Here is an 11,983-nt window from a genome sequence, read left to right as displayed (position 1 = left end):
CGCAAGGATCTTACTCAAATAACATGTATGCGATGAAGACAATGGCCTATTTAGACAGGTGATTAACTCTTTTCCTTGCTTTTTTACTAGGGGCTGTGCTCCTGCTTGCTCCCCCCCATGCAACTACCAAGCTCTCTTTTCACCTTCCCTGCCATTTCCAGGCACCCTCCCCTCTCTTGTGCAACCCACACCCAGTACACAAAACAACTGGCACCGTCACCTCCAGATCTTCCTCCCTCCCCCTCAGCTGCAGCTACTAAGCACTTTTTTCACCTTCCACCCAGTTATGAAAAAATGTACATCTAAGAGCAAAAGCTGCAATAAAGAATACTTTTTTTTTGCATTATCTTAAATAGAATCTACTTTAATTTTCATTTTTATTCAAATGGCCACTTAAGTAATAGCAACTAGCTGAAATATACAAACAGAAACTGTACCAGTTATACGCTTGTTCAGGCTCTACTTCTGTTAACTTCTGAATCGGGCTTTAACCTGTTAACGAATTTTCGATCTCGTTCTTTTTAATCAACTCCACATGCAGAAAGGGCTTCCTTTTCCTTTATAGGTTTTCTTCTGAACCAACCAGCTAACCTAAACATGCTTCAGAGCTTCACATGCCAGAAAATATATTATTAACTCCCTCAGTTACGTAACTGAACATATTTGAAGGCTAACACTATGTGACATACTTTCTACTACCTTCAAGTCACATTTTTTTTTTATTAAAACCATTCATCTAAAATGCCATTATAGATCAGGAACTGTACACCTTTTATCACTAGTTTATTTTGTGAGCATATGAACTTCTAATGTATTAGGATTATGGCCAGACTCAGTCCACTAAGTGTGATGGGTTGTTCTTGGGTTTTTTTTATTAAAAAAACTTTATTAAAATGTTTTGGATACAGACAAACCTTCTCTGCAAACATGTTTCACGTTTCCAGAAATGGGAAGTTAAAACATTTTGCTAACAGAATGACATGTTCTCTCGCCTTCCAATCTGTAATCCAGTTTCTAAAGTATATATTAAACTTTATATCCATACATTGCAAGGAGTTAAGACTTGTCTAATGACAATACTTGTCAAGGCGGAAGGGGGAAAAGTCAGAGCTATTCACAAGTACTTTCTCCAGTGGTTGAGACACCACCTTCATAGAAAACTATGCCTCTACTGGGCACAAATTCTATAGCTCTGTTCACTGGGGTCTTCCCTTTAAGCATGGAACTGGAGTATGTCACGTCTGGTAAGGGGTTACCAGGTCGCATATTGTTTCAAGAACAATTCCATTAGCATTCCTTGAAAGTAACATCCAACAGGAGAACTCTAGGTGGTCAATACTGGAGATTCAAATAATGTAGTAACTGATCGGTTAAAGTCAAGTGTGTTTGCATGACCACTGTAGTTTGACGTGGTTCTCTACACCTCCTTGGCCACACAGTCATAGGCACGGGGGCCTGGGGAGATATTTACAGATTGAAAAGCTTCTGTAAAATCAAAAGGCTTCACAGAGACAAGATTAAAAGAGAAATCAATGACGATGCTACATGCAGCCATTTTTGGTGAAGACACTGCAAATAGGTCAAGAATTACAAGTATTCTATAAGTGGAAAGAGAGCCTTATTGATCCTGATCAGACTTCTAGTTATGCTTTTCAGGAATAGTTTACTGTCACACGCTTCTTTCTAATGATGGTTCAGCTTAAACTACTCTGGGAGTACCCCAACTGTATTAAGCTTTACAAGTCAGATGCATCAACTGGTGCAATTTAAGTGTACCATTTTAGCAATATATTCTGTTCCTTTTGCTGGCAGAGAAAGTGTAAATTTTCCTGTCTTTACAGCTGCATTACATGCTTCAGTGGAATCCATTAAGTGTTTGGGTAAATAGCAACACATTTTGACACGCCCAAGCGCTGAGTGAATGTGGCAAAACTCAGAAGTTTGTTTTTTTTTTTTAAAAAAAAATTTCACACCACCAGCACAAGAAACTGGAATTTCAAACTATTAATGGCTATGTTAAGGACTTATTTCCCTTTCAAAGATTTTGATGCAGAGACAAAAGGTGCTAGATCACAGGAACTAACAATCAAGTTTACCTAAAGTCCTAGCAACAGAGTGCACCTTTCAGCAGAAAAAGTGCCTATGGCACAAAAACAAGAGTTCTTCTGGTGTTTTGCCATTTTGCATTTCATCTTCTGTAACAAAATTTAGCACACAAGTCACCCCAAGAGTTTTCAGACTCTGAGCCACCAATCTCTTGCATCTATCAGTGAAATACACTGTCAGCGAGTACTAAAATAATTTCAGCTAAAGCCCCATCATACTCCTTTAAAGGAGACGGATGTCTACTTGTGGTTTCTTTAAAATGGAAAATGAAGATGTCTAGGCAAGTAATGAAATTTCAAACACAAGCTCTGTTGAATATAAAAGAAACAGGGTTAGTTTACATTAACAGCATTATGATATGCATTTGGTGGAAAAATTTAATGCTACAATAACCCAACAAAATAAACTCATGATTTCTACTGCATTTTTTTCCCAGCAGTTGCCTGCAATGTAGAACAAACCATATCACAAGCCTGAGACAACTGTTCCACTGCTGCTGCAGAGAAGGGGGATAAGAAGACTGCCGACAAAGGAAGTGGTGGTAACTTTGAGAGGTGGGCTAAGGTGATTAACCGCATTTCAGACTCCTGTGCATAATGACATGGAAAGCTAGAACAAGTGTGTCTGCATGTGCGTTCCATTTCCCTCCCCAACTAAAACCCCTGTAAATTAAAGAAAACAAATCATTGCACAAGTCAGTCCCAATAGCACCATCTTCATGATCAAACAGTGTGACAGCACAACCATCTTACAGGGCAACTGAGCCCATCTTTCTGTTCACTAAGGATTATTAATATCATGATAGCTGGTTCAGTAATTTGGGATCTCTCTATCTAAATAACATTTAAATAGATTAATAAAAACCCTATCGAATTCTGGCCCAAACAAGATGAATGCTAACTTAAGAAATCTAAAGGGACACCGTTTACATTAAACACTTTCTTTAAAAAATAGAATTGCTTTTTCCAAAGTCAATTGGCCACAGTGGTGAGACAGGTTCTCTTTTCCAGCCATTCAGAGCGCTGTGTGCAGTTTTGCGTTCCAACTCACCAGCCCCATTGTAACTGAAAGCCATGGTTTCCATGGGAAACAATGGCAACTGGAAGTGACAACAACCTGCACCAGTGTGTAGAATGTTATCTCCCAGACAAAGGGAAAAGAATTGTGTCACCACTGTGATATTGGGTAAGTGAAGACAGGAGTCTCTCGGTCATTGCCAGTATGCGGTTGGAGAGCCTTCCATGTTCTAATAGAAAAGTCCATAAGGAAGCTGTGAACAGGATCAGTCCAGGAGTAGATTTCTCTCCAAGTATCAGTCAATATACTGCGATAGCCAACGAAAACCTTCACCGTAGCCTTGCCTCTTCAGTACACTGCACATGAACACTTCCATGGGACGTGTGTTCAAGTCCTTCTGTGGCACATTCCCCTAGAGTCAAACAAGAAGTCATTCACAGAGACTCAGTTGCGGAATTCTTAAAACAGTAAAAGAGTTACGCATGGCTACAAACACACACAAAACTTTCTTAAAAATTAGGGGTAGGGAACTTCCGAGCTGCAGGTCATGGTGCACTGGCGTTTAAATTTGGCCTGCAATGCCATTTTTTAAAAACACACCCACCTGCCAATCAACCGACAACACTCCAACAGGGCAGGTGGGTGTGATCACCTGATGGGCAACGTTTGATTCTATGTTGGCTGTGTTCCCCTGTTGGGAACTGATGTGTACAGCCAAATCAGCAGGATTTAACTCACCCTCATCAGCTCGTGAGTAAGGTAAATTCCTCCCCAGTTTGGCATGCAGTCTGGTGCAGCCAAAGCTCAGTGTAGGGCTGTCTGAAACCCCTTTTGCAAACAGCTGAGCTATTTTTAATTGTAAACATTTTAAATTGTAAATTTCACAAGTATATTAAATTGTATTTTTGAATTGTAAATTCTACCTTGACTGAAACATAGTATGCAGTACATAAATGCAAGAAACAAAAATAAAATTTGCAGTATACCCATAGAGGTCAGGCAAGCATGAACATATGCAACACATTTTAAAATCTGAGTATATCTATCAGCCAGCACTGTTTTTGTGTTTTTTACGTACAGTCTATGTAAAAATAAATGGAAACCAACTGGACAACAAAGATGGCAATATTAAGAAATCACTGTATGCAAAATTCAATCTCCTAAGGCATTACTATTGACCTGAAAGTTGCTATTCTCCAATAAAGGAACTTCAAATGGAGACTCAAGCAGGAAATGGTTAAATCGGAGAAGCTTGATTCGATTAGTTTAGGCTTTAAATCTAGATAATGCATGCCCTTTAGTAGGCATTCATTAACACAATGACTTAAGGCTTCCTATGTTATTAGTAACGATTGCTGTTGTGAATGATCTTGTATATATTTATGCTTTACTAGATTTGTCCTTGCCCACTTTTTACAATTCTCTCTCTACACCCACGTATATATGTATCCTCCAACTGAAGGTAACATTTCATGCATCTGATGAAGTATACCAGGAAAGCTTATGACACAATAAATCTATTAGTTTTTTAAATGTCAGGCGATTTTGTTGTTCATCTCTTTTTGGGGAAGCCGGGGGTTCATATACTATACAAGATTGGTCATTTCTAACTGCACATAAGAGAAAGAATTCCAAAGAGGAGCAAATATACCAGATAAAGCTATTCTACGAAAGCGAGCTCTTGCAGTTCTCCTTGACCAATTGTACTTTTATTATAGATTTGACTAAAACTAGCCTTTTACTTAACAAATTGCCTGGTAGCCATTGGTGACCAGGAATTACATGGTGAGCAAGTGAGCTGGTGGAGAGGGAGGGATCTCTTGTTTTCTTCTTCTGCTAGAGTTCTTTGTTTCTGCTCTGGCTGAGGAAGAAAGGCAGTCAGCCTGTTTCGTAGAAGGCCATTTTCCCCACTAGTCTTTAAAGAAGTTTCTCCTCTTCCTGGGCTAGCACAGAAACACAGCCCACTAACCTCTTTAGTAGGCTAGTAAAACTACTAATATTTGCATCACACACAGATGTACTGAAAGCCTGTTATCTGTCCTTTTCCAGTATTTTAAAAGCCATTAGAACTTCAGATTTCAAGACTCGGATCTTGAAATACCACTCTACTGAGAGAGCTTTTAAAAGGATATCAGTCTTGCAATACGGTATATCAATTTCCTTATTTTTATGAGCAGCTTTGACTTCTTACCTTTCCTGTGGTCTGCCCGTAAAGCCCAAAAATCTCTCGCAGCTTTTCCTCACTGATAGCTTCTGGTCTGTCAATTTTGTTACCCAAGATAAGAATTGGCACATTTGATATTGTTTCATCAGTCATTAGTGCCTAATAGGAAAAAGAGAATTATATGTGCGTCATAATGTATCTGCAGCAATGATTCTCGATAAATCCCAAACAGTTTCTTGTCTATTATCATACATAAAATCTTTCCACTACTGTACAAAGTGAGGCATCACGGCAGTTGCACTTGACTTACAGTGAAGTCCTACAGAAGCTTATTGAAAAGTATGTTCAGGCCTAAAACTGTTTCTAGAACTTAGATGCTTTAACTACTACTGCCTTGTTTTCATTCTCCACTTTATATTTATTAGATTTTTCTCATTATGACACCTCTTCTCTTTCACACAGTCTTAAGATCCAATTCTTCAGGTGACAGAAAGGAAGAGAGATTCTATACAGGCTCCAACTGGTTGTGTAAAACTGGGGGGAAGCTACATACATTAAGCTCCACTTTGGACTCCAAAAGACGTGCATGATCTGCGCAGTCCACTAAAAAGACAATCCCATTAATCGCTGGTAGATAATTCTTCCAAACACGCCGAGCTAAAAGGGAAAGAAAAACATTTTTATAAAGATAACACAGCCACCAGCTGCAATACCCAAGAAGGGCAGAATTTTGGTCACAAGTGTTTCTCGACACATTTTCAAATTCCAGCTTGCCATTATAATCAAAGTCAACAACTTCACTAGTAGCTACTGCATGTGCTTATCTTTTTCCCTGCAGTGTAGGGGATGGACTAGATGACCCTTGGGGTGCCTTAATTCCTTTAATTCTATGGCAAGTGCTCACTTCACACCTATGCTCAGTAATTTAAAAAGTATACATTATGTGAACTAGCTTCAAAATTTCAGTCCTTCCACATTTTCAGGGCCATTTCTTGAGGCCGACTTGTTCTGCCGAGCCACATTTTATCTCCATGTGGTTGTTTCTGCAAGAGAGCTGTTTCCGTAAGGAGGATTAGAATGGCTATTAGCCACAATAACTATGTTCCACCTCCTCTACTGGAGGCAGTACCCCTGTGGATACTAGCTGCTAGGAATCACAAGTGGGGACAGTGCACTCAGGTCCCGTTTGCAAGCATCCTGAGGCATCTGGTTAGCATGTGTGCGCACAGGATGCTGGACTAGATGGGCTTTTGGACTGACTTAGCTGCGAGCTTCTTTTCATGGTGGATGTTGCTATAACTTCAAGTACTACGATATCCCCAGAACAAACAAAAATTGTATTTTTTTAAAAATGCACAGGCTTGGCTTGTATAAAAATGTGTTGTTTCAAACTCCTCCCCCACAAAGGGAAGTGTGGAGTAAAGACCCAAAGGTTTATTTTGGATGTGTGGGAGTGGTGAAAGGGCACTCTTCGTTTCAAGTGCCCCCCCTTGAGAACAGGGGTTGTCATATCATTCAAAATCATGCAAGTGTGGAGCCAAGAGGGAAAAGTATGGTTCGAGGAGAAAAGCATGGCAACAAGAGGTACACAAACTCGAGCTTGTGATCCAAAATTCATGTAACAATAAACCGACAGCAAGGAAAAAACAACATAAATTGATGGGTTGCCAAGCCAAGTAAATTTGGACTTTGGCGGGGGGCGGTCACCATACCAAAAAGGTTGAGAACCATGATGGCATCATCATGACCAGCTAATTAAAATTCCCAGTTAATAATTTGCTACATCAAAATAACCAACACCAAGACAGTAACACTTATCAATTGCAAATCACAAGACGGGAAATGTTGCTTTTACCTTGTTCATGGCCACCGAGATCAAAAGTTGTGAAAGTCATTCCTGCAATTGTCAGTTCTTCTGATGCTGCAGCAAAGAAGGAAAATATTTTATGAACTCCAGTACTGGTTGGTTGTACTGTTTCTCTCACATATAAAAATCCCTGCGTCTAAAAGAAGCCATTCAGGACAAACCAGACTTTAAAAGCATGGGTGGCTAACCTGCTGCCATCCAGATGCAGTCCAATGACAACAGCAGCAGTTCCCATCATCACAGGCCATTGGCTGTTTGTGGCTGAGGAGCTGGACTCTAGCAATGGCTGAAGGGCTAAGACCGTAGCCTTAAAGCACCACCTAAGTCTAAAATTACTTCTTAAACTTTCAAATTCTTCAAATGACATGGAATTATTTTTAATTCTAGCTTATAAAAATTTACCAGGTATAATGTGCATTTAATGACACAGTTCCCTATAATCTCTTACTAGTTTTTTATAAAATTATTAATCGTTACAAAATCGTTACTTTTCAAGGCAATGAGAACTGCTATTATACAACTTTTTTAAAACATACATGCTAGGCTCTAAGTCAGGCATGGCCAAACTTGGCCCTCCAGCTGTTTTGGGACTACAACTACCACCATCCCTAGCTAACAGGACCAGTGGTCAGGGATGATGGGAATTGTAGTCCCCAAACAGCTGGAGGGTCAAGTTTGGCCATGCCTGCTCTAAGTAGTCTAGTAACATACAGTAGCAATTTTTTAAAAAAATGACCTTAATAGATAACACCACCCAAAGCTATGTAAAGCTTACTTGGATGCAGGGTAGGCACATGTTGACCCAACCTGTCGTCCTTAAGCATGTGCAGAAGAGTGGTTTTGCCTGCATTATCCAAACCCAAGAAAACTAACTTTCCGGACTTCTTGTATAATCCTGCAGAACAGAAAAGCAGCGTGTAAAAAGCAGCATGTTAAAAAATGGAATAAGATCACTGGATCAAAGTAAGCTCTATAATTAGAATAAATGGATCTTGAAAACTGTATCTTGAATATCCATGCTACCTTGGGCACATTAACAGATGCTTTTCTACAGAAAATTGCCAGTGCTACTAGTGGAAGAAGGGAGCATTTGTGGAAGGGCTGAGCTTTCTAACCTGTACAGTACTGAAATTAAGACAGACTACTTCCTCTTAGGAACTATACAAAGTAGAAGTCTTCTGTTTTCATTGAGTGTTGCCGCTTGCCCCTCTTACTCAGGTTTTTGTGCCCTTTAGTCTCCTAGAATTGTAAGCTATGGTGTCTCCACCCTTTCCTTGCAATTGTACAATTACTTCCATATAGACTCCAATACATTTGGTGAAGTTAGCCAAGAGGGAAAAGGGGAGAAGGATCATAGCTCAGTACAACATGTGCTTTAAATATGGAAGATCTCAGATTCAATCCTTGGCATCTCCTGGTGGGGATAGGACAGTTTCCTTTCTTAAAATCTGAAGAGCTGCAGCCAATCAACTAGAGATGGGACTGCAAAGCAGTAGAGGCGGGTTAGGGGAGTCTGTAGAATTTTGGCACTGCACAGGGTGCTGCTGAAATTTGAGACCCACTGTAGGTAGCCAGTTTTAAGAAATAAAAAATTAGCAAGGTCTCTAGGGCAAATGAGTAAAATGACACATTCAGAATTAGAAAAGCCAGAGGGGTGAAAATGGCATCAGACAATGTGCCACCACCTCTCAGTTCCTAGTAGCAGATTGTGTGAAAACCAGCAGTTCAGATGTTAACACTAAGCCGAAGAGAACTGTTCATAGGTGAACATTTGAAGCCTTACCTAGAAACTGCAGAACACTGCTGAAGCCATTGTAGATCCATTCAAATATGAATGACATTGTGGGAGATCAATTGCCTAGGAGAAAAATAAAAGCAATTGTTTGTCAATTTTGGCTATATACCAGAACATTTCAGCTATCATAATTTCCTATGAACTAGAAAGTTGCCATTTAAGAAGGACCAGCAGAAAAACAAAACTGAGTGGTAGCTATGAAGATAGCAGGAACAAATCAACACTTCCTCCCTCAAGCAGGGAATATAAGCTAAACAATTTGCACAATGGCTCCTATGTTTTCAACTGACTCTCTGTACCAGCATATTTGATATGCATAGCAGGTTACTCTAACCCATATGAAGTCAAGTTCTATTCTTAGTAGAAATGTTACGAGGTGTCTTCCCGAAGCTTCCAAATATATATTACTTCTTATGCAAGACTTTGAGTGACAGCCCCACAAATCACAAAAGAAAATATAGAAGAGAAATTAAACTGATTTCTCTTGGTTGGGAGCCTTTCATTTCAGGTTTATGCACCAAAACAAGTCTTTAGGGGTCTTTGTAAAGGGCTAACAAGTGCCCCAACTACTATATAGCTGTGGATCCCCTGCCTTGTCACTGCATATGGTGAACACAAATAAAGGTTCTCCTTTTGCAGCGTGTGTTTAGGGAACACTCAAGTAAGCAAGGTACATAAGCTACTGGCATCCATTTCTCTCAGGATACAATGGAAGAATGCATGGATACATACATCTTAACTGAGGGTGGGAAAAGTTGTTCCTTGCTTTAGTATGTTTCACAGCAGGTGAAACATGCCCCATGAAACACACAATAACACTCACTATGCTCACAAATGTTCTTACAAAGAGTACCCATGGATACCAATATTAAGGCCGTTTAATTGGTGCTCAGACATCTTCTTCGGTTCATCTAATTCCAAATGGATAACTTTTAAATTTCTAATGTATTTATAAATTCAAAAGCATGGAATCCAAATGTTACAACAAAACTGCTGCTTGAATTACAAGAGGGAGTGGAATGCAAAGCAAGGCTACAGGGCGTACAATTTGGCTAAAATTGGGAGGGGGAGGGTGGGAGGGTGGGGACATTTTCCTCATAAATTTGAACACTGAACAAGTTACCCACCAACTTTTCTGTCTAAAGTCTACCATTACCAGATAATAATCCTTCCTTATTTCAACACAGCTACACAAATAGGATGCCATGAATTACAAGCTTAATCAGTCAGTGCTCAGCCCCATAAACAGACTGATGCCAAGAAAAGGTTCTGAAGTCTGAACCAGTTAACATTCCTGCATTGCAGGGGACTGGCCTAGATGACCCTTGGGTTCCCTTCCAACTTCTGTGATTCTGACAACAAAACTATTGTCAGCATTACAGAGTGCATTTGCCGTTACTACTAATAAACTAAATGAACTTCCATGACTTCTAGGATAGAGGGCATGAATTCCAAAAGGCTTATGGCTCAAAACATTTTGGTTATTTTAAATAGCTGTCAAACTATTCAGTTACCTGGGGGGGGGGGAGAGTATTTTTAACATAAATTTACAAAGGTTTCACCAGGGGTTCCCATACCTGTGTCTCCAGCAGTTTTTGGACTACCAATTCCCATCATCCCTGACCTCTGGTCCTGCCAGCTAGGGATGATGGGAGTCGTAGTCCAAAAACTGCTGGTGACCCAAGTTTGGGAAACCCTGGGTTACAGTACACTCCCAAGAAGAGAACAGCATCACTCATCCCTTTATCAAAGCTCACATAAAATCCAAATGCCAAGTCTGGGTTGCCATCTTTTACCCCTACCCCTTGTGACTAACCAGATTACATAATAACCAGAAACCTAACAGGTGAACAGAATTCACTTGCCACAAATTGGGAGCCTCCCATATATTTCTTTAAGGAACAAAAGTGCCTATGAGCAAAGGGATAAAGTTGGCAATCCTACAGAGAGCAAGCTGCCTTCGGGCGAAGCCAAAACCAAGGATGAGTAGCGGGTGGGCGGAATATACTGCTAGCAGTTCCGGCTATTCAAACCAACTATAACCTTACAACCCAAGCCAGCAACTAGTTGGAGGATAACCAGGGTGGCAAGCCAAAGACCCATGCCTCTCCCTCCCGCCCCCCACAAAAAAAATGCACAGGTGTCACCCTCATTCTCAAGAGAGGGGCACAGATTGCCATTTTTTGTGTGGGAGGGAGAGAGAGAGGTCACTACTCCACTGTTTCGGCACTCCCGCTTTCCATCCCCGATTTTACAACACCAGTTTAGCATTACAACACCATTATTAGTATTAATACCCCACCTACCCTTTTTGTTTTTGAGGAGGGGAAGGGTGGAAATGAGAAAGGTGGGCTGTCAGCAGCTGAGCCTTGGGGACTTCGGGGACCCCCAAAACAAATAAACTAAAGGAGAACGACGGAGAGAGTTGAGGAGGAAGGAGTTGAAGAGAGAGAGAGAGAGAAAAGAAAGAAGAGGGAGGCAATCCCGGCAAGCCACGTAAGAGAAGGAAAAGGCTCTCTAGCTAAGGCCGAGTGAGAGAGAAAGAGAGAAGCGGTGAGCCGGTCCCGAGAGGTCAATGGACAGACGGAGAGAGACACAGGCACAAACACACATCCATTATATTATAATAATTATAATATATAATAAATATAATATAAAATATAATTATAAATTATCCGTGGGAGAGAGAGAGAGAGAGAAGAGCGGCTCCCTCCGGCTTCGGCCTCCTCAGACCACTCCTCCCCGCCCCCACCTCGCCTGCGTGTCACTTGCTCGCTTCCCTCCCTCCCTCCCTCCGTCTCGGCCGCCCGACCGCCGGCCCAGGCCTAACGCCCATCCCGCGCCGCAGTCCCCGCGTTCCCCCGCGGCCTCCCTTCGCCCAGCGGCGCCTCCCTGTTACCGGACTGGGCGGCAGCAGCAGCAGCCTCGACCAACGACGGCGGCAAGCGGCTCCGACGGCTCCCCCTCACCCCTCCGCTCTCGCTCCTCAGCCGCCAGCGACACGCCGGAACTACGTAGCATCTCCTCCCTTCTC

General features: G+C 41.3%; 1 protein-coding gene across 2 annotated transcripts; it reads right to left on the bottom strand.

The window, feature by feature from the left end:
* Positions 1-2,394: 2,394 nt before the first annotated feature.
* Positions 2,395-11,983, bottom strand: SAR1A (secretion associated Ras related GTPase 1A). Of its 2 annotated transcripts, none has more exons than XM_053388540.1 (7): positions 11,849-11,983; positions 8,938-9,012; positions 7,930-8,049; positions 7,143-7,208; positions 5,841-5,944; positions 5,315-5,446; positions 2,395-3,535 (listed from the first exon to the last, which is right to left on the bottom strand). In XM_053388540.1, the coding sequence occupies exons 2-7, from the start codon at positions 8,993-8,995 to the stop codon at positions 3,419-3,421; spliced, it is 597 nt and encodes a 198-aa protein (XP_053244515.1). In that variant the 5' UTR covers positions 8,996-9,012; positions 11,849-11,983; the 3' UTR covers positions 2,395-3,418. The 2 variants fall into 2 exon arrangements, with proteins under 2 accessions (XP_053244515.1, XP_053244516.1); XM_053388541.1 differs by lacking the exon at positions 11,849-11,983 and adding an exon at positions 11,256-11,505.

Source organism: Podarcis raffonei, chromosome 5 (genome assembly GCF_027172205.1).
Source record: "Podarcis raffonei isolate rPodRaf1 chromosome 5, rPodRaf1.pri, whole genome shotgun sequence".
Lineage (NCBI taxonomy): Eukaryota > Metazoa > Chordata > Lepidosauria > Squamata > Lacertidae > Podarcis > Podarcis raffonei.
Note: the sequence above shows the minus strand (reverse complement) of the source record. Positions and strands in the feature narration are given on the sequence as shown.

What these genes read in the sequence shown, in the direction of transcription:
- SAR1A (XM_053388540.1), bottom strand. Translation starts at nt 8,995, where the DNA reads ATGTCATTCATATTTGAATGGATCTACAATGGCTTCAGCAGTGTTCTG. An exon ending in CAGTGTTCTGCAGTTTCTAG is followed by an intron (nt 8,050 to 8,937) that starts GTAAGGCTTCAA and finishes TCTGTTCTGCAG; the next exon opens with GATTATACAAGAAGTCCGGA. An exon ending in TCTCGGTGGCCATGAACAAG is followed by an intron (nt 5,945 to 7,142) that starts GTAAAAGCAACA and finishes TTTCCCTTTTAG; the next exon opens with CTCGGCGTGTTTGGAAGAAT.